The sequence below is a fragment of the Callorhinus ursinus genome, unplaced genomic scaffold, assembly GCF_003265705.2.
Source record: "Callorhinus ursinus isolate GAN/ISIS: 27379988/994484 unplaced genomic scaffold, GSC_fseal_2.0 scaffold20, whole genome shotgun sequence".
NCBI lineage: Eukaryota > Metazoa > Chordata > Mammalia > Carnivora > Otariidae > Callorhinus > Callorhinus ursinus.
Window position 1 is genome coordinate 29472388 of NW_027397082.1, and position 22255 is coordinate 29494642.

At 42.7% G+C, this 22255-nt stretch overlaps 2 protein-coding genes across 11 annotated transcripts in view; one reads left to right on the plus strand and one right to left on the minus strand.

Annotated features, from left to right (window-relative positions):
- The window catches only part of ZNF239 (zinc finger protein 239), a 63283-nt gene extending 61328 nt beyond the window's left edge, over positions 1–1955 (minus strand). Inside the window, exons 1-2 of one of the 5 annotated variants that reach the window (XR_012381735.1) lie at positions 1859–1955; positions 930–970 (exon numbers count right to left, since the gene is read on the minus strand). The gene's annotated coding sequence lies outside the window, so the exon portion shown is untranslated. Of the gene's footprint in view, positions 1–929; positions 971–1494; positions 1664–1858 lie in introns of those variants that run through there. The other 4 variants (XR_003209992.2, XM_025880772.2, XM_025880774.2 and 1 more) reach the window with 4 other exon arrangements.
- Positions 1–22255, plus strand: part of LOC112830731 (uncharacterized) — a 143298-nt gene that overhangs the window by 117539 nt on the left and 3504 nt on the right. For 2 of the 6 annotated variants that reach the window (XM_073904477.1, XM_073904478.1), the window contains 6 exons: positions 5699–5787; positions 10726–10860; positions 13602–13888; positions 16193–16279; positions 18328–18454; positions 19014–19109. In XM_073904477.1, coding sequence (XP_073760578.1) covers positions 16238–16279; positions 18328–18454; positions 19014–19109 — 265 coding nt within the window. In that variant the 5' untranslated portion in view covers positions 5699–5787; positions 10726–10860; positions 13602–13888; positions 16193–16237. Of the gene's footprint in view, positions 1–1960; positions 2104–5698; positions 5788–10725; positions 10861–13601; positions 13889–15649; positions 15977–16192; positions 16280–18327; positions 18455–19013; positions 19110–22255 lie in introns of those variants that run through there. The other 4 variants (XM_073904479.1, XM_073904481.1, XM_073904480.1 and 1 more) reach the window with 4 other exon arrangements.

Below are 22255 nucleotides of genomic sequence, written 5' to 3' on the forward strand. Positions count from 1 at the left end.
AGTTTCTTAAAAAGTGCTACTCGGTAATTTAACAATTCATTGTACCAATTAAACATGTAGATATGTTGGTAAAGGGAACGAAGCAATCAGAGCATAAAAGATGAATAACCCATCTTACCTACCTTAATGATCACATCGAGTATGTAGAGAAATATCTCACATTAAATCCAACAAATCGTTGGATGTACAAAGGCCAATGGGATTAAAAAAAAGTGAAATTCTTTTAGTAGGTTTGGGGTTGGGGGAAGTGTCTGTGACTCTTAATTCTTAAAAAACACCACAGATAACTCTGATGAATAATTTGGTTAAGAAGCATTTCTGGGACTGATTTGGTAACTACTGTGCTGGCATTTAACAGATTTTTTAATGTTTAATAAATGGTTATTGTTAATATGTATATTTTATTTTTTTCATATATGGAATCTGCTCATGAAGAAAAGCACCATAATTTATAATTGTTTGTTTTCCTGAGACCACTGAACACTGGCCAGGGCGTGTGATAACTGAATAACTTTCAATGTGAGTGAAATGTCTTGGCAGGAAAAGGGTGACTTTGAGAGAGGACCAGGCAAAGATGCTGTGTGGAGTCTTTCAGTAGAATAGCTGAGTGCTTTGGGGAGTGGGCCAAGTTCATGGAGGGAGGGTGGTTCCGTAAAAATGATGCGGAATTTAAAGTAAGCAGCCACCTGTGCAGACTCTGGACACGTCATTTGATAGCTACATGTCCTCAGTATATTAATGTTCTTACACCCATATTTATAAAATGTATGTCTCACACTGAAGTCTGACAATAAAAATAAAGTACAGAACAAACACAGGACCTGACACCAGATAGGTGTCAATTAATGCTGATGTTCTTCCTTTGTTCCAAGCAAGAAAGGTTATGTTCATTCTCAGATGGCATTTTCAGAGAAGAAACACCAACTCACCTGGAACTTGGTCATTTCCTCCTCTCAGGAAGGACAGAATCCTTGGAAAGATAGAGTTAGAGAAAGAGAAAAAGCCATGAATATCAAGTCCACCTTGCAGGATACAGAGTAGCCAGTCCAGCAAGACTGTAGGAAAAAAGTTACTCTGCTCCTGTTACTAACCCCTTTTTAGTCAACCCTTCACACGCTCTCCTGAGATGCCTTTCTAGTCTCCCCCAGGCTGCACCTCCCTCGCCTCTCTCCACAGGGTTTTGGATTAAACAGGCCAAGCCTCCCTGCCAAACCCACGAGGGTGAGTAAATTCCGCTGCCCCCAGCAACACTAAGATGTGTCCATTTCCTCAGGGTTTCTGATTTCTGCCCTAAAATTCGATAAAGACCGGTAGGAGCTCTCATCTCAGATGCTTTGCCTCTGAATGGATTTCGACTCCCTGAGGCGCTTTCCCCGACCAGCCTCATTTCTGGGGTGGGAGGACAGTGCTGTTGGGACAGAAACCTCGGTCCCTTAAAGAGGCCCCTCTAGGTCGCCTAACGTCCACCGAAAACCGTGGAATAAGGCCAGTCACCGGCACAGAAATGGCCGGTGCGGCCAACTACGAAGCCTCCAGGCCGGCCAAAGCCAGAGCTCAGCCGGGTGAAGGATGGGTCCCCCGGAGCCGCAGCCACTTCTGCGCTGGGGGCGCTTAGACTCAGGTGATCACAGGTCCGAAGGACAGAGCGGCGGTCGCGACGCTCGGACGCACGTGCGACCCCGGGCCGCACCTCCTCCAGGTCGCGCGCCCTCCCACAGCTGCCCAACCAGGCTTCCGGATCTCAGCGGTCCTGCACCTCCCCCGAGGCACTCCCACATCCCAACCACCAGACGCCTCCCTGCCCGCGGCGCTGGCTGTCCTGTCCCGCGCGTCTCACCTCCCACGTGGAATACGATACCTGGAAAAGCAGGACTCCCGACACTGACCCGCACCCGCGCCTACGGGCTCGGAACTACAAGTCCCAGAAAGCTGGGGGATGGCCACGCCCATTTCCGACGCACGCTTCCGGCGTTGGTCCGGGCTTCGCGGCCTGTGGCGCCGAGGTTTGTTGCTCGCCTCTGGCGTCCGCTTGTTCTCTGTTGAGGTTAGAGACTAATTTGTTCAAGTGCCCTTATTTTTTTGTTGCTGTTGTTAAACTAACAGGTAAGAATTATTTTAGGAATACCCATTAAAGGGTTTTTTATTTTGCTGAAGTGCTACTGGCGTGAAAAGAACGTAAATATCAGCTCTAATTTTGTCTTTGCCTTTAAAAAAATATTCCGAAACGAACATATGCTACTCAGCATCACCAATTCGGCTCCAAAGTTCATGCATTTGGCAAACATGAGGGCCTGCTATGTTCCAGGAACTTAAAAATCACTGGATATTAAATATTTATTTATTTTTAAGATTTTTATTTGGCAGAGACACAGCGAGAGAGGGAACACAAGCAGGGGGAGAGGGAGAGGGAGAAGCAGGCTTCCCGCTGATCAGGGAGCCCGATGTGGGACTCAATCCCAGGACCCTGGGATCATGACCTGAGCGGAAGGCAGACGCTTAACGACTGAGCCACCCATGCGCCCTAGATATTAAATTTTAGTGGGATAAAGAAGCAATACTTGTTTATACATAAATGGTATAGTGTGTTATAAAGTGATATGTGTTACGGAAAAAGTAGAGCTGATTTGGAGGATTAAGGGGTGTTGGTGTGCGTTGAGATATGCTTTGCAGTTTTATTTTTTTAAGATTTTATTAGAGCACAAGCAGGAGGAGCAGCAGGCAGAGGGAGAAGCAGGCTTCCCACTGAGCACAGAGCCTGATCTGGGATTCCATCCCAGGACCCCGGCATCATGACCTGAGCCGAAGGCAGACGCTTAACTGACTGAGCCACCCAGGCACCCCTGCTTTGCAGTTTTAAATAGGGGTTATTGGAGCAAAGATACTGAGATGAAGTAATCAGTCTCACGACATTCAGAACTCTCTTACATGTACACAGGCAACTATTTATGCACACACATACTTTTTAAACAACATGGGGTCATGCCATATATATGGGCCTACAGTTTGCTTTTAAAAATTCAATAGTACTTACTGTGTATCATAAATTTACCAGAGAAGGGGCGCCTGGGTGGCTTCGGTCGGTTAAGCCTCTGCCTTCAGCTCTGTTCATGATCCCAGGGTCCTGGGATCGAGCTCCGCAGCGAGCTCCCTGCTCAGTGGGGAGCCTGCTTCTCCCTCTCCCTCTGCCTACCTCTCTGCCTACTTGTTCTCTCTCTCTCTGTCAAATAAATAAATAAAATCTTTAAAAATAATAATAAATTTACCAGAGAAACAAACCCTGCCCCCTTGACACCCTTTTAACTGTTACAGCCTTCAAGAGGTGGGCGCCAAAATTCTCCCAGACTACACCTTCATTACTTTCACCCCTCCCTGAGGGGCACAAGACCACTCCCAACTCTCCCCAGGACCTTCCCTTCAGATTTATTTTGGGAGTTAACTGTTGCCTGGGCCTCTCCTCTGTATCTTCCCCCTTCGTTAGTGTATTAGCTTCCAATTGCTGCTGTAATAAATTACCACAAACCTAGTGACAAAAAAAAACAAATTTCTTTTCCTACAGTTCTGGAGGTCAGAAGTCTGAAATCAGTTTCACTGGGCTAAAGTCAAGGTATCAGCACAGCTGGTTCCTTCTGCAGGCTTAGAGAAGGATTTGTTTCCTTGTCTTTCTCAAAGTACATTTGATAGCCTCTATTTCTTGGCTGTGGCTTCTACTTCCATCTTCAAAGTGCTTGACTCCAATCTCTGCTTCTGTCATCACATTACCTTCTCTTGCACTGACTCATGTGTTCGTCTATGGACTGATGAGGACTTACATCAGGCCCACCTGGATAATCCAGGATAATTTCCCTACGTCATGATCTTTAATCACATTCACAAAGTCCCTTTTGCTGTATGAGGTAACATTCAGTTTCTTCGGATTAGGACAGAGACACATTTGGGTGACCTACCATGTTTGGAGAGGCTCCTCCTCTGAGTTGCCTTCCTACCTTTTGTCTGGGGAACATAAAGTATCAGGGCCTTATTGCTCTCCTAAATATTCCCTGATCCATTGATTCTGTCACCCTTGCCTTGACTCTCACTTTCTGATGTTCTCAGTTAACTCATCCAGTTTAGAGGCCATGGCTCATCACTAATGGTTAGACCTTTGCATATACTGTCAACTCTCTTGCCCATGTCTCACTTGGTTATATTCTGCCGATAAAACACCAAACCTGGTTGAATCCAGTTCTCTCTGTTCTGTGCTTGCACTTTTGTAGTAGATGTGGCCTGAGAGAAACACATGGCCATGATGATTGGTCTCACTTTCAATTTATGACCACTAAGGTCAAGTGGGCCCTTAATGCTGCCCAGCTATCCTACTACATTTGCTTAGTCCATACATTCTTTTAACAATTTCACACCTTCTCCTCACTCTTCAAGCCTCTGACAACTCTTTGTCCCATTTCACTCACAGCTGATGACTTTGCTTTCTATGAGAAAAGAGAACTATACTGTCCAAGACCGTCTGCCCACCTTTCTCCACTGGAATCTGTATGCTCTACTTTCCATTCTAAATGAACAGCCTCAGTTCCTATTTAAGACAACTCTCCATTTGTACCCTGAATTGTATCCCCTTTCTCACACATGAGGGTATTCCTCTTCCTCTTCTGTATTAACAGTTTTTCATTCCATACCGAATCATCAACATACTAATGAATATGCTGTAACATCTTCTATAAAATGGGACGCCTGGGTGACTCAGTCAGTTAAGTGGCTGCCTTCAGCCCGGGTCATGATCCCAGGGTCCTGAGATCGAGTCCCACATTGGGCTCCTTGCTCAGCAGGGAGCCTGCTTCTCCCTCTCTCTCCCTCTGCTTGTGCTCTCTCTGTCAAATAAATAAAATCTTAAAAAAAAAACTTCTATAAAATACCCCTTTGTCCTTCATCCCATTTCTCAAGCTACTACCCCATTTCTCTGATCCTTTTTATTGCAAAACTCCTTAAAAAATTGTCTTTAAGAGATGTTTCCAATTCCCATTCTCTTGAATCCACTGCAATTAGGTGTTTTTCCCCACCAATCCAATGGAAAAGTTACCATTAGATTTCAATATCCTGTGTTCAAAATCTATAAATGAAAAACGTTTAGAATGGGAGAAATTGACAAATTACTATCAAACTTGGGTATTTTGACACACCTCTTACAGAAAAAAAAATCAAGCCAGCAAAAATCTGCTTGGGATATGGAAAATCAGAAAAATACAGTTAAGCCTGATTTAGTAGGTAAATATAAAATAGTAGACCCCCAAAGCAGAAAATAACTTTTTTTAAAAACATGAAAAAGTCACAAAAATCCTATTAAAAATGATAAAATGTCGGGCGCCTGGGTGGCTTAGATGGTTAAGCGTCTGCCTTCACCTCAGGTCATGATCCCAGAGTCCTGGGATCGAGTCCTTCATTGGGCTCCCTGCTCCTTGGGAGCCTGCTTCTCCCTCTGCCTCTCTCTCTCTCTGTCTCTCATGAATAAATAAATAAAAATCTTTAAAAAAAATAAAAATGATAAAATGTCAACAAATTTTAGAGTTTATATTATATAGTCAACTTGCAGTTATCAAAATGGACTTTAGATGGACCCTCTCTATAGATGCTAGCCCATGAATCCGCTGTCCACAGGATTTCTGACATCACCTACCAAAGTGCTGAACTTTTTTTCTGTCCATCCCAGAGGTTCTCAAATATTACTTCAACAGCAAAAGCTGATCTCCAATCCTGTAAAGAACATGGCAGCCATCTGAGAAAGTCCTGCAGTTGGAGGTAATGCTATTTGGAGTATGTAAACCATCTATTGTGCTTTCATATAAAAACCAATTAGAACATTGAAATGTATCATTTATGATTCTGATTCCCACTTTCCAAGAACCTAAGACTATATGTTACTTGGATTATTTTGACTTTTATAATGTGCAACGAAGAACTTTATCTTTCTGACACTATCACCATTTTATAGATGTAGAAAACTAAGACAAAATGGTATTTTCCTGAAATCACTCAACTTGTTATTGGCAAATCCTGTTAAGCCAAGATTATTGCCTCTTGTCAGGGCAGTGCTTTTTTTCCTCTAAAAATCCACCCCCAGGGTAGGATTGGGGTGGGTGGAACCATCTAGAAGTCTAGCCTAAAGTTCTAGGGAGAGAGGTAGGGTCAGATGGTTAACAAAAGGATATGGGGACAGACCTGAGACTTATATCCTGACTAACAGGGCAACAGTTCTCAGATTCTGCTGATTGCTTGGAACAGGAAAAGGCCCACTTGGAAGAACATGTTCTTGATGTGAGAAAGAGGAAAGACAAGAATGGCAGCCTGCCCAGATACCAGCGAAAATCCTGGTTCTGTCTATGTCTTTTAACAAATTAAGCAAATATTAGCATATATATGCCAAATACCATACCTTTGTCTTACGTATTTTTTCCATACACTTTACTGAGATGTAGGTAGTGTGACCCCATTTTACAGGTTTTACATTTTTAAAAGTTTCAAGAAGCATATTTAGTGTCTCATAATATGTTTTCCAATCTCATAATAAGGGTAGAGTATGGATTCAGATCCAGATTTTGGGTTTTTAAAAAATATTCCAAAGCACGTGTTTTTCACAGTTGACCCCCTTTATAATTATCCTGTGTTTCCGTGTAATTTTCCCCTTCAAGACTTGGTTTTCTCATTTATGAAAGGGACCCAGTAACCACAGCCCTTTTCAAGGAAACCCCCAGGAAGGCAAAAGGCGTTAAACTGTTCAGGCACTTTCCAGGGTTCTATATGGTTGAAGATAATTATCACTGAAACGTGGTGCATTGTTCTTAGAAAATGTCAGGAGGTGTTTGTAGGGATGAGTTGAGAGGCCGCAGCAGGTGTTGTTATGGGGACAAAAATATTCACGCTGTGTTCTGCACAGTTTAGAATCCCTGGAGAATGATCCCTGGAGAATTTCCTCCCAGGGTGGTGCTGAGACCTTGGGATGTATGCTGAATGGCATTCTGCTGACAGTGATCAACCTGCCTACAAACATATACCCCATACTCATTCATACAAACTATACACATAAATACAATCTGTACCCCTTCACAAGCATGTTCCCACACAACCATATTCATACACAGCATGTGCTTACACTCTCACCCATTATTGTCCATGAGAGAGTACATTATTATTCTCAAATTTTTTTCAATTCATATATTTTTAAAACTTTTTATTTTGAAATAATTATAGATTCATAGGAAGTTGGAAAAAATGGAGGTACCTGTATCCTTCACCTAGTTTTTTCTAATGGCAGTGTCTTAGATTTTGTAATTTTCAGGATATAGATTCTGTAGATTTTTTTTTTTGAAGATTTTATTTATTTATTTGACAGAGACAGAGACAGCGAGAGCAGGAACACAAGCAGGGGGAGTGGGAGAGGGAGAGCAGGCTTCCCGCCGAGGAGGGAGCCCGATGTGGGACTCGATCCCAGAACCCTGGGATCACGACCTGAGCCGAAGGCAGACGCTTAACAACTGAGCCACCCAGGCGCCCTGTAGATGTTTTGTTAAGTATATACTTAAGTAATTTTCTTAGGAAAGATCATAAATGATATTGTGTTTTTATTTTCAGTTTTCACATGTTTATTATTTAGTATACAGAAAATTGATTAATTTTTATGTTGATCTTGGACCCAGTGATCTTGCTGAACTTAATGGTTATTGGAGGGCTTTCTTTTTTAAATGCTTTTTTGACATTGTTCACATAGAGAATAATGTCATCGATAATTAGAGATCATTTTTCTTCTTTATTTCCAATCTGTATCCCCTTTGTGTTTTTTCTGACCTGTTGCACTAGCTAGCATTTCCAGTACTTTGATGCATAAGATGAGGAGAGCAGACATCCTTGTTTGTTACTGTCTTAGGGAGAAGGCATTTGATCTTAACATTAAGTTTGGTGTTACTTTAGGTCTTTATCAATTTGGGGAATTCCTTTCTATTCATAGTTTGCTGAGTGTTGTTATCATGAATAGTTGGATTTTATGAAATGCCTTTTCTTTTTCTTTCCTTTTTTTAAAAAAAGATTTTCTTTATTTGAGAGAGAGCGCACATGTGCATGCATGAGTGGGGGAAGGGGCAGAGGGTGAGGAAGAAGCAGACTCCCCGCTGAGCAGGGAGCTTGAGGGATGCTGAGCTCAATCCCAGGACTCTGGATCATGACCTGAGCCAAAGGCAGATGTTTAACTGATTGAGCCACCCAGGTGCCCCTGAAATGCTTTTTCTTATATCAATTTAATGATCTTAGTATTTTTCTTCTTTAGTATTGATATGGTAGATTATACTAATGGGTTTTCAAATATTGAACCAATATTGGTTGCATACGTGGAATAAATTCCACTTGGCTGAGGTATATAATCCTTTTTATACATTGCTGGATTTGATTTGATTAATATTTTCTTGAGGATTTTTACATCTAAATTAATGAGATATTGCTCTGTAGTTTTTGTTTTGTTTTGTTTTGTTTTGATTCACCCTGGTGTGGTTTATCAGAGTAATGATGGCCTCATAAAATGAGCTGGGAAATGTTTCCTCTATTTTTTGGAATAGATAGCATAAAATTTTATGTTAGTTCTTCTTTAAATGTTTGATAGCATTCTCCAGTGAAACAAGGTAAGCCTGGAGATTTTATCTGAAATTACAAGTTCAGTTTCTTTAATAGTTCTATAACTATTCAGATTGTCTATTTTTGGGGGGGGTGGGTTGTGGTTTTCAGGGAATAGGTTCATTGCTTCCAAGTTGTCACTTTTATGAATGTAGAGTTGTTAGTAGTATTCCTTCTTGAGCCCTGTTTGGGGGACTCACAGTATGGTAAGGAGCCTTTTGCCTAAATAGTGGGACTGAGGCTCATAGGAATGTTTGTATCTGTTTTCCAAGGTAAATGATCTGCTGTGTGGATGATCTAACAGTGCTTTTTTTCCCCTCTATCTTATTTTAGTCTTACCCCACCCCTATCCAGTACCTTTTTGCCATCTCTCCTTAGCTGATTCCAGCCCTGACCCCAGAGAAGGGCAGTAATGATGCGGCCCTTGAGGCCCTGCTAAGCCCTCCTTTCCAGGATGCTCTCCATGTTGCGAGAGCCAGGTGCTCTGGGGGGAAGCTTGTGAGGTCTCCATCTGGGGTCTACATTTTCTGCCTGTTGTGGTCTTGGGACCTGGAGGAGCACCAGCCAGGGAGCACCTCAGTCTTTAGGCCTCAGCTGGAAAGCCCTTGGGAGACACACAGAAAGAAAGGTGGAGGGACTTCGATTTACAGATTTCCTCCTGGATGCCCTGTACTGGGCTCAGGGTCCAACATTCATCCTTGCCTGTTAAAGCACTGGGGAATAGGGGTTATTCCTCACTTGTCTTAAATTGAAGGCACAGAGGATGAGAGAGAAAGGGCCAGTGACTTGTGCAAGATCCTGCTGTTGGTAAATGGCAGAGTCAGGATTGAAACTCATTACCTTAGGTATTGCATTGGAAGCACTTTCACTATAGCACATTTGTCTGTCACCTTTATCTTTTCAGGGGATCACAGATGCAACAGGCCAGAACAGAGATGAAGAAAGGAACTTTTGTTGGACCCCTTGGGCTCTGCCTCCCAGTCCAGCCTGCTGGGGGAATCAATCCAACATAGAAATTTCAGGCCAATTAGGATGGTGGTAGATGCAGGTCCGGTCACAGTGGACTCCTAGGAAAGCTGGAGAAATCACTGTTGGAGCTGGAAAAGGGAGGTCAGGGCTCCCATGTGGATTTGAGCCCTTTCCCCAGCCAGGCTGGCTCCTTACTGGAGTAGGGGATCACAGAGCTCCCTCTGTCCAGATCCCTGTGAGTTCTAAGACTGTCTACACGTCTGTTTCCCAAACTGTCCCCAGGGTGTGCTCAAATGATGTATAATCATAGAAATGAAGAGGGTGATGAGGGGGGTCTCATCCAGCCCTCTTTTCAGACTGGGAATCGAGGCCCAGAGAAAAGAGGCGAATTGGTCGAGTGCCTGCAGGCAAGCAGGGAGGGGAGAGAAGGAAAGTTAATCCTGCCCAGTAATAAAGGGCTCTTGGTGCTGCCTGCTAAGGGTGGAGGGGGGAGGGGGAGATGGCCCCAGGGCTGTGGAAACTCATCATTATAGTGTACATGCTGCTAGATGCACCTCAGCATGATTCCTGCACTCATTCAGAAAGCATTCAGCAACTATATTCTGTGTACCTCAACCCATAAAATGCTGTTTCTCCACATGGCTCCACCAGTGCTGGGGGGGAGGGTTTTAGCGGTTTTCAGCTTTATGAATCCTCTCTTCTCCCCCATCAGCCTCTCCATCCTGATTGTTGTTGCTGTACTTCCCACCTTTCTTCAGACTGTATCTGTTGAATTTCTCTAAGATACCGGGCCCAGCCAACTAAGGGATACTAATGAAAAGATAACTTAAGGAACATACTCCAATCCAAGGTTAAATGTATCACAGAGTATCCCTAAAGATCTAGAAATCTTTAAAACCAAAAAAACCAAAAAAAGGTTCCATTTAGATGTTGTATTAGGATGATAGAAATGTAAAAGAGAAAAGATCTGTGTGGAGCAGGCAGAGTTGGGTTGCTGGATTTAGCAAATGAAAATGTCCAGCTCAGTTAGATGAAAATGAAAATGCCAAGCTCAATTAGAATTTCAGATACACAATGAATGACCTTTTTTTTTTTTTTTTTTTTTTTTAGGAGATGTGTGTCCCTTGTAATGTTTGTCTGAAATTCAAATGTTGCTGGGCATCCTGTATTTTATCTGGAAACCCTAGAAGAGTGACATGTTTCCAAGAATGCCTTGAAAGACTCTAAGGGGGTAATTACAATCTGGTAAGCTAGCCCGGCCTTCAGCTTAGCCACCTACCTCAGAGAAAGAGGATACTGAGAATAGCTGCACAGAGCTTCTCAGCAGCTCAATTATCAGCTCCTCCTGGCTCACCTTCTCTGTTCTCTGCCTTTCCCTCATCTTCCATGAAAACCCACACCTTCTCTGCTTCAGGCACCAAGAGCAGCTAAAGGCAGGGGCCGTGGAGTGAGATTGCTTGGGTGTAAATACAGGCTCCGCTACCAGAAAACAAGACACCATGGGCAGGTTTATCAATGTCACTAAGTGCTGATTTCCTCCTCTGTAAAATGAGGCTGCTGAAAGCTGCCCCTCTCAGGCTGTCGTGAGAACTGCAGGAAATAAGGTGTGGAAGGCCTGCATCACAGTGCCCTGCAGTAAAAGTTAATTTACCTGTTTTGACATCTCGGGGCGTTGGTTGCTAGAGGCATGCCCTTGGAGACAGAGGAGCTGTGGGAGGAAGTTTTGACCTGCTCCAGGAATGTCTGCCTTTGCGCCCTGTTGTGTCCTTGTATCTCTGACTTTTTCATTTCTTTTATCTCATTTCTCACAACAGTCCTGGGAAGTAGGGGAGCAGAGATTATTAACTTTTTTGTATATGAACACACCGAGGCCACATGATTTGGCCTCTCCAAACCTTCCTCATCTGTTAAAAAAAAAATGAGAAGTAGGGTGAGATCCTTATGGCAGCAGAGTTTTTTTTTAGTTAATTTTTTAAAAGATTTTATTTATTTATTTGATAGAGAGCACACGAGCAGGGGGAATAGCAGAGGGAGAGGGAGAAACAGGCTCTCTGCTGAGCAGAGAGCTCGATGCAGGGCTTGATCCCAGGACCCTGGGATCATGACCTGAGCTGAAGGCAGATTGCTTAACTGACTGAGCCACCCAGACACCCCTTTAAAAAATTTTTTTTTTAAGATTTTATTTATTTATTTGACAGAGAGAGAGTGAGCACACAGGCAGGGGGGAACAGTGCAGGGAGAGGGAGAAACAGGAGCAGCAGAGTTTTTGAAGTTCCCCAAGTCACTCATAAAAATGGACTGAGTCCCTAGGATAGCAGGAGAAACATCCCACTAGACAGTATCTTCAACAAAGCCAAAGTCAGGGCACCCCCACAACCAGAAGAGGTGAGGTCAAAGCACCGTGGGGCTTCAGCAGCTGTTCCAAAATAGAATCCTGGAACCCAGAACACAGAAACTACCACCACATAATACAGTCCCCAGAGAAGAGAACTCCACTCTGAGTGGACTCCTCAGTAGGAAGCTGAGAACACCATTGAAACTGAGCTAAGGTTCCATAGGCTCCTTCACAAGCTCAAGTTTGTAGGTAAATCCAAAAGATGGCAGGAAACTGAAAAAGCCAGGGCTTTTTGGAGAAGTGGCTGGTTTGTGGCAAAGCATAGTGTAGGCCTTGGACAACTTGTCTGCCAGAGAACAAGAAACTTTCAAAGACTACTAACATCATGTCATAAGGATCCAGGCCTGATTGAAGGGTTCTCCTTTGAGTCAAACAAATTAGGTATAAAAGAAATCTATGGGACACTTAGAGATATTCAGATTTGGACTGGATATTAGATATAAAAGAATTTGTGGAAAAAATGAAGACTAACCAAATGAGAATAAGCAAAGGCTATTTATTCAAAGCATGCTGTGGCAAGGTTACCATCCCTTGCATTTTGGCAGAGACTCAAAGACAGTGGAGTGGTAAAGCTTCAGAGCAGAAAAAAGGGAAGGCTTTGGGTATGCCCTGATTGCAGGCCATTGGGAGGGGAAACTGGAGGTAGCTAAGTAGAAGAGGGCGTCCTATATGCTTGGTTAGGGGAGTATATTTGGCATTCTCTGATTGATCCTAAATTGGAAGTGGGGACAAAACTAAGGGATACTGTCAGTTATTAACGTCTGACTCTTAGGGGCTGGTTGATAGTTTGGCTGCTTGGGCTGATGGCTAGAGATGATGTTTTGATTTCTTACAAGTCAGTCTACAAGCAGGCTGGCTTCCTGGGCTAGTTATTATAAATTGTTGCTAGTTGCTATAGATTTTTTTTTTAAGATTTTATTTATTTATTTGACAGAGACAAAGCGAGAGAAGGAACAAAAGCAGGGGGGGTGGGAGAGGGAGAAGCAGGCTTCCCTTGGAGCAGAGAGCCTGATGTGGGGCTCGATCCCAGGACCCTGGACCATGACCTGAGCCGAAGGTAGACGCTTAACGACTGAGCCACCCAGGTGCCCTGTGACTATCTTTTTTTTTGCTTAGTATTGTTTTCAAAGTTTATCAGTTATGTAGCATATATCAATACTTTCCTTTTATTGCCAAATATCCCACTGTTTGGATATACCATACTTTTTTATCCATTTGCCAGTTGATGGACATTTGTGCCTTTCCCACTTTTGACTCTTGCAAGTAACACTGCTATGGACTCTTATGTACAAGTTTTTGTGTAGATGTACCTGGGAATGGTATCACCGAGTGATATGATAACTCCATGTTTAAAGTTTTGAGGAACTGCCAAACTGTTTTCCAAAATGGCCACATCATTTTATCATTCCACCAACAATGAATGAGGATTGTAATTCCCCACATTCTGATGGCTTCTTATCTCATTCAAAGTAAGAGCCAATGTCCTTGCAGTGGACTAAATGGACCAATATTGTATTAGTCAGGGTCTTCCAGAGAAACAGAATGATAGTATATGTGTAATTAATTAATTAATTGGCTCATTTGTTTATAGAGGATGAGAAGTCCCATGATCTGCCGTCTGCAAGCAGGTATAATTCAGTCTGTGTCAGAAGGCCTGAGAACCAGGGGAGCCAATGGCTGAAGGCCTGAGAAGGGAGGGGTGGTGTGCTGGAGGACGTCCCAGAATCTGAAGGCCTAAGAACCAGAAGCTCCGATGTCTGAGGACTAGAGAAGATGGATGTCTCAGCTCAAGAAGAAAGAGAGAATTCATCCTTCCTCCACATTTTTGTTCAACTGGCCTCTCAGTGGATTGGATGATGTCTGTCCCTATTGGTAAAGGTAGATCTTCTTTACTCAGTCTACTGATGCAAATGGTAATGTTTTCTGGAAACATTCTTGCAGACACATCCAGAATTAATGTTTTACCAGCTGTCTGAGTGTCCCTTAGCCCAATCAAGTTGACATGTAAAATTAATCATCACAAACATGATCTACCCTTTACCTGTCTTTAGTGTTCTAACCCCTTGACTTTTTACTGTTCCTCAAATAAACCAAGTACACTCTGTAGGGGCTTTGCATCTGCTGTTTTATCTGCCTGAAACTAACTTCCCACAGATATACCTCTTTTTGTTACCTCACTTCCTAAAGACTTCTGCACATATGATCTCTTATCAAAGGGGCCAGTCCTTACAGCTCTAGGTTAAATAAGAATCCTCTTCTCACTTCTTTACCCTGATTTTGTTGAATCTCTCACTTCCAAATGTCCATTTGAATGTAAGATCTTTGCGGGGACAGACATTATTTGTTTGGTTCACTGTGTTAAAGAGAAATTATACCGACACCTTTTGAAGCTTGCAAAGAAGACTTTATTCAAGACTTTATTGCCTCGCAAGATGGAAGAGAGTTTGTAAGTCCCAGGACAACGGGGGCAAATGAGGATTTATAGCCAACGGACAGGGTGAGGGAATAAATGGAAGAGGACCATGAAGAAAGTGGTTAGGAGTCAAGATGGGGGAGGGGAGAATAGGAGTTTTGGGGGGGAGAAGGAGCTTGATGGGATTCCAAGGGTGGGGGAATTCTTTTTTTTTTCTTTTTAAAGACTTTATTTACTTGAGACAGAGTGAGTACGAGCACAGGGACAGAGGGAGAGGGAGAAGCAGGCTCCCCACTGAGCAGGGAGCCTGACGCAGGGCTCGATCCCAGGACCCTGGCACCATGACCCCATCCGAAGGTAGACGCTTAACTGACTGAGCCACCCAGGCGCCCCTGGGTGGGGGAATTCTTGATGAACTGGCTTAGTAGGATTCTGCGATAAAATTGGACTTACTACGCCAAAGACAAGGTCTTATAGAAGAGGATTCAGAGGATCCTGACCAAAGTTTGGTTAAGGAGGGAGTCCTTGTCAAGTGCTCTGTCCTTAGCATCTAGAATAGTGAGTGGCATTTAGCAGGGCACTGGTTAATCACTGTTAATTTGGTAAGTCAATGCCCCGTTCTGAGAAATGGTCTTCCAAATAAAAAGTCCTAACTGAACAAAAGAGATACACTTTCCTTACTAAGCTATCCAATTCCTGGAGTTTATAAGTAGTACTTTCTTTTTCTCTTAGAAAATAACACATTTAAAAAAATGGATTCAATCTTGTTCCATCTTCTATGTCAGCAAATAGGAAATTTTTAGTGTTTTGGGTGTTCTACTTTTCTAACATGCTTTTTCTTTGCTTAAAATCAAAATGGGATTGCTTGGAAACAAATAAGCAAACGAATCAATCATAAAGAGCTGTCCCAAAGTAACATAAAACATGTCTCATAGATTTGCATGTTTCTAGCATTGGGTGCCAGTCTTGGCTGCATATTACAATCACGTGGGAGGTTTAAAAAAATCCCGATGCCAGGACTACCCAGAGCATTACTCCAGAATCTCTGAAGCTGGGACCAAGGCCCCACTGCTTTTCAAAGTACCCCAAGTGATCCTCAGAAAGGCATAGGATGGAGACACTGAGACCCTGGACGGAATCCCAGACTACATTTCCCAGAGGCTCCGCGGCCGCTTCCGTTTCCGGCCCTGTCCGCCTCCGCGTGCGTAGAGCGAGGTTCCTGGAAGCTCGCAGGTCTCTGCGACCAGTGTCGCCCTGGGTGGTCGCAGTTTTACCGCGCGCTCAGCCTCGCGGCCCAGCCCGCCCAGATTGGTCCTGGAACGCTGCCGCCGGGCTGGGGCCCTGAGACCTGGTGCACCCCTCTTTTCTTCAGGGAGCCGACCTTGAAAGGAGCCGGCTGAGGAGGGGACGGGCAAATGTGGCCGGGGCCCCACCCCGAGGAGCGGTGCCCTGTCGAGTGACCGCCCGGATCTGGCGCCTGACCGGAAGTTTAAAGGCTTGCGCTGAGGCCGAGATTGAGTCACCTACGAGACTTTCCACCCGTTTTGGCGAAGGTGCCTGACTGACTCACACCCAGAACTTGGCCTGGAGCTTGCTGCCGGGCGAGATTCCAGGCAGCCGACCCTGACATTAACCACTTTCACGTGTCCACCCACCTTCGTGGGGAGTGGGGAGGGTGGAGGACTGGTCTTGTCCAGCTTGCAGAGAGCAAGTTCTAGCTAGTTTAGGACATGGAGGGACTTCCTCATATTTCCTTTCTTTTTTCCCAGATTGGCTTATTCAGAATTCTTTGCCCTTGCCTGGGAGAACAGTTCATGAGACAGATGGCCCCAAGACTACCAAGACCCCAAATCGAGGCAAGTTTGACTTCAACTTTTCCCGAGAAATGGCCACTGTTTCAAAGTGAAGTTGGGTTTATGCTTCTTGCCTGGAAGATGCTCTGCCCTGTGTATGGACCAAATTAGGTTGCCTGAGCCTATCCTGGATTGGTGCAGCTTTACAGAGAAAGGAGCCCTCTCCCCACTGTTGTCCCTTCATTTCCTCTTTACCCTTTACAGAGTTGTTCACTAAATAGATTTTTGCTACCCATTCTTTCTAGAGTGCTAGAAGCTGAAGAATACTTTGTAGGAAAAGTATAGCTGTTGCCTGAAAGGGGTTGCCAACTCACAGAAGATGAAAAACAGACTCATCATACAACGACAGAGGCTGAAGTGTCAGTGAATGATACACATGATATAGTGATGGTAGTGCTTTTTTTTTTTTTTGATGGTAGTGCTTTTGATATTCAGGGGTCAGAGGAGTCTAAAGGGTGGATGGGGGGTGGTGGTGGTGGTGGTAATCCTTTTAGTTCTTCCTGAAGATTAAATGAAGCTTGCATAATTGCAGAAGTTGGGGTGACTAGGGGAAGGCTAGGACATGAGTGAAACCATCACATCTAAACCAGGAACAAACTGGTCTCAGAGACATTTGAAAACATTTGGGGTCTAGAATGCCAGGCTGGAGTTTGCCTTTATTCTGGAGGAAACTGGGTTTTGAAGGATTTTGAAAAGTTGACAGGAAGTAATTAGCATTTTGACAGGAAGTAATATATAGTTGAGTATTACACAAATTAAGAGCACAGAGAATTTTAATTTTTTTTAAAGATTTTATTTATTTGACAGAGACACAGCGAGAGAGGGAACACAAGCAGGGGGAGTGGGAGAGGGAGAAGCAGGCTTCCCGCGGAGCAGGGAGCCCGATGTGGGGCTCGATCCCAGGACCCCGGGATCATGACCTGAGCTGAAGGCAGACGCTTATGACTGAGCCACCCAGGCGCCCCAAGAGTACAGAAAATTTTAAAAATTAAAGGTTACCTATATTCCTATCACACTAACAAGTCAAATTATTTCATTTGAAATACTTTTGCATATGTATTTTTTAGGTTTACCCATTTTTTTTCCTTTTAATTTGTCATAGCCATTTCTTCCAATTTGCTCCATAGTTTCATTACCATTTTTTATAGTTCCTTTTTATACTGTAGTCAACCAGCCTGGTAACTTTGAACAGGTTCTTTCAACTCTCTGAGCTTTACTACCTTTAATGATAAAATAGATTTACTTTATGAATAGTCATGGTAGAAATTCAGAGAGATGATGTATAGCCTGGGGCTTAGCACTGTGCCTGTTACATATTAAGTTGCTATTGCTAGGAAAGGCTATTGACAAATATATATTATTTCCCAGTAAATTCTAGGATGAAGCCAGTATCACTTTGCATGTCTTTTTGAGTTTCAGTTCTTTCGTTAATTGACAAATCCTTGAACACTTCCGAAATGTGCCAGGCAGTGTTTTAGGCTGGTGAGGCAGCAGTGACCCAACTGGTCCCTAACCTCCCGGAGCTCACATTGTAGATGATACCAACAATAAATCTAATCTTGCTAGGAAGTGAGAAATCGTGTGAAGAAAGTGAAGTGGGTCATGGGATAGAGGGTGGTAGAGGATGGGAAAAGAAAAAAGAGAAGAACTTTCTGATGAGGTGACATTTAAGTAAAGACCTACAAAGTGAGAGATGAGCAAATGCCATGCCCAGAGGAGGGAGCATGATAGGTGTGTTGGCATGAGGAGGGCAGTGTGGTTCAGATGAGGGGCCATGACCTCCCTTAATCCCTGCCTGGATTTTCCAGCTTCTTATCTTTTAATTTTTTGTTCCTGTGTAGCAAGTCTGATTTCTGAGCCTGTTATATATTTTCCCCCTTGATCCTTTCATTAACTGTCTTCCACTTCCCTCTGCATAAACAATCTGAAATATCAGAAGCTGGCCTTGAATGTGTTACTTTCCTTTTCTAGTGAGGACTTCCTGGTTCTCTACTTCAGGGTCAAGGGTGTAAACAGTTCCTGGATGAGCAGAATTGGGTTTGATTTTGCAGGGATCACTGACATTTGGGGATGTAGCCGTGGCCCTTACTCAGTTTGAATGGAAACACTTGGATGCCACTCAGCAAGCCCTGTACAGGGATGTGATGCTGGAAAACTATGGGAATCTGGTGTCTGTGGGTAAGGGTGTCTTTTTTTTTTTTTAAGATTTTATTTCTTTGAGAGAGAGAGAACATGAGAGTGCATGCGAGCAGGGGAGAGGGGCAGAGGGAGAGGGAGAAGCAGACTTCCTACTGAGCAGGGAGCCTGACAGGGGGCTTGATCCCAGGACCCCAGGATCATGACCTGAGCTGAAGGCGGACTCTGAACCAACTGAGCCACCCAGGCACCCCGTAAGGATGTCTTTTTAACTCAAAATTGATTTCTTGGGCAACTGTGGGTTTTCACAGGTATACGGGGTATTTAAAAATCTTAAATGGGAGGTTTTGTTTGTTTTTAGCATGGGCTTAGAGGCTGGAGTTAATGCTCATTCTGTCCCTCAGAAAGAGTCATACAGAGTTTAAGATGACAGCTTTTTGTGCAGTCTAGCCCAGTTCTCTAAATTTTTCCATGTACATGTCTATAACTACATGATTTGGACATCCTGATACCACCCTCTAGGCCTCCCTGAGATTGAGGTCTGGGATAACTGCTTTTGCTCATCACTACAGTCACATTCCTTTTCTTTCTGTACTAATAGGACTTCTCTCTTCCAAACCCAAACTAATCACCCAGTTGGAGCAAGGGGCAGAGCCATGGATGGAAGTAAAACAGATTCCATCAGATACTTGTTCTGGTGAGTGAGGTGGGAACCATTTCAAGCAGCGGCTGAACACATTGAATGGTGAGGAGGGGTTCTTGGTCAGAAGGCTCATCTTGGAGGGCCCATGTCTGGGCAGCAGGGCTGGGGCACTTGACACCAGTTTCCTCTTTTTAATGTCATTGTCGTGTCAAATGACTTGCCATTTTTCTCTTCATTCCTATGGAGAGCTGCTCCCTTGTCGAGGGCCTCAGGCGCATGACCTCTTGCTCTGAAATCCTCAGTCTCTTTATGTGTTTTTTTCCCTTCCCATTTTCAGGCACTTTTCAGGCTATACTTTGTTTTTGTTTTCTGTCCCATTCTCAATTCCTTTCAAATTCTGTCATGGTTAGCTTAATAAATGACTGTATATCCCTTTCTAGTTTTAATATCCATTATCTCTAATCATATAGTGACAGTGGCAGATTCCAAGTGTAAGCATAGTTTCCTATCAGATAATTACTATTTTTGGCAAACAAACTGATGGGGAGGCATTTTCTTCCCTGTGGTCTTTTTAAATTTCTCTTCTCTGTTATCCTTTACTCTTGACTCTCATTTTTTTTTTACATATACTTTGCATAAATTTCTGTATGTCACTTTCTTCGTGTCATAATTCATTTTAAAATCTTTAAACATGGATGTTTCTCTCACCTAAAATATTTATCCTGCCAGTATTCCTTTTTTAAAAAACTCTGTCATTTTGCCTGTATCATCCTCAGAGAAACTTTTATAACTGTATTTCATGGAAAATACTAAGGATACATAATTTGTTTAACCTAGGTTTTTGGCTTTGTTTTGTTTTTTAATGCTTTTCAGTAATTCTTTTTGTTCTTACTACATTTAACTAAATTTTCCCCTAAATTTTTGTGTAGATTATTTTTTTTTCAAAAAGATTTTATTTATTCATTTGAGAGAGAGAGAGTGCGTGCATGAGCGTGGGGAAGGGGGGGGGAGGGAAGGGCAGAGGAAGAAGCAGACTCCCCGCTGAGCAGGAAGCCTGACTCCTGGGGCTGACCCCAGGACCCTGAAATCATGACCTGAGCCCAAGGCAGATGCTTAACTGACTGAGTAATCCAGGCACCCCTGTGTAGATTCTTTATAGGGTAATAACAGTAACTCAGTCTTTCTTATTCTTTGTTCTTTCTGTTTTAATTTTGGTATTTTTTGATATAAGATGTTTAGAATTTAGTTGTAGTAAAAGCTAGCAGTGTTTCCTTTGATATTTCTTCCATCCATTGGAAGGTAATACATCTTTATGCGAAGATTCCACAATAATTCCATGTTTTACACTTCCCCCTCCTTTTTTGCGTATTCCACTCTATTGGTTTTTTTTTGGATCTTTCCTATTTTCATCCTGTGGTATAGTTTAATTCACATGATAGCTGGTTCCCTGAAAGTTTGGCCCTTGTTTTGTTTTTACTTATTTTTTAATATTTTATTTATTAAAAATTTTATTTATTTATTTGACAGAGAGAGAGAACACAAGCAGGGGGAGATGTAGGCAGAGGGAGAGGGAGATGCAGGCTTCCCACTGAGCAGGGAGCCCACTGGGGGGCTCGATCCCAGGACCCTGAGATCAAAACCTGAGCCGAAGGCAGGTGCTTAACCAACTGAGCCAGTCAGGCACCCCGGTTTTTACTTATTTTTAATGGCAGGGAGCAGGGGAGAGAAATTAGGGGGTAGTTATTTGATGATAATCTCTCTTTTATGGTAGCTTGTCCAAGTAGATTTTTGCTCTCTCTCAAAACAGTTTTGATAATTTACAATTTACTAAAAATATCCAGTAATTCAAGTTCTCAAGTTATTGGTATAGTTTTGAACAAAGTAGCCTTTATGGTTCTTTTTAAATTTTATTTATTTATTTATTTGAGGGCGGGAAGGGGGGGGCGTGGAGCACTGGCTGGTGGGAAGGGGCAGAGGAAGAGGGGAGAAACACTCCCCGATGAGCAGGGAGCCCAACATGAGACTTGATCCCAGAACCCTGGGATCACGGCCTGAGCCAAAGGCAGACGCTTAACTGACTGAGCCACCCAGGTGCCCTGCCTTTATGATTCTTTTTGATTTTTATTTGTTTATTTTTTAAAAGTTTATTTATTTATCTTTTTAAGTAATCTCTACACTCAATGCGGGGCTCATACTCATGACCCCGAGATCAGGAGTCGTGTGTTCTTCCAGCTGAGCCAGACGGGTACCCCTATGATTCTTTTGTAATATCCTCTACATTTATGGTTACCTTCTATTAATTTCTTACATTATTTATTTGTCTTTTTAAGATTTAATAACTCTTCTGCTTTTTTAAAGAGCTGTTAGATGTATTTATGCATTATTATTTTTTGTTTTTTAATATTTAATTCCTTTTCCCTTTTGTTTTCTTAGGTTTATTTACTTTTTCTAACCTTCTTGTTTACTTAAATTCATTGATTTTCATTCTTGTTTATGTAATATAAATATTTAGAGCTTTAAACTTTTGTTTGTGCAGTGTTTTGGTTGTATTCAATAGATTCTGATATGGTTTCCTTGATTATTAGATATTTTGCAATTGGTGTTTTGATTTCTCTGATCAAGTATTAAGAGACTCATAAGCTACCCTTCCTTTGTTTCTTTCTTAAAGCCTTTTAAAAATTTAATATATATATAGAAAAGTTGATAAGTATATATACACAGTCTGAATTAGTATTTTTAAAGCCACTACTATGTAACCAGCACTCAGGTCAAAGAAAAGAAGATTGACATTACTACTAAATCACATGTTGATCCCTCCCAATAATTAGCCATTCTCCCTCCACACCCCTAAACTAACACTGAAGTTTATTTGGCCGCTTTAATTCATTGTCCTTGCTGTGGATCAGTGATTCTTAAAACTTTAATATGCATCAGAAAGCATGCTTAAGTACAATTACTAGATCTCACCCTCAGAGTTTTTTATTCAGTAGGTTTGGAGTGTGAACTGAAAATTTCTACCAAGTTCCCAGGTGATGCTGATGCTGATGCTGTTGGGCTGGGGACCATGCTTGGAAAACCACTGCTGGAGTATTTTATTCATTGTATGGCTATTCCATAGCTTATCTCATATATGTGGATGGATATTTGGGATATTTCCAGCTTTTGACTGTTAGAGTTGCTATGAACATTCTTATAGGTTA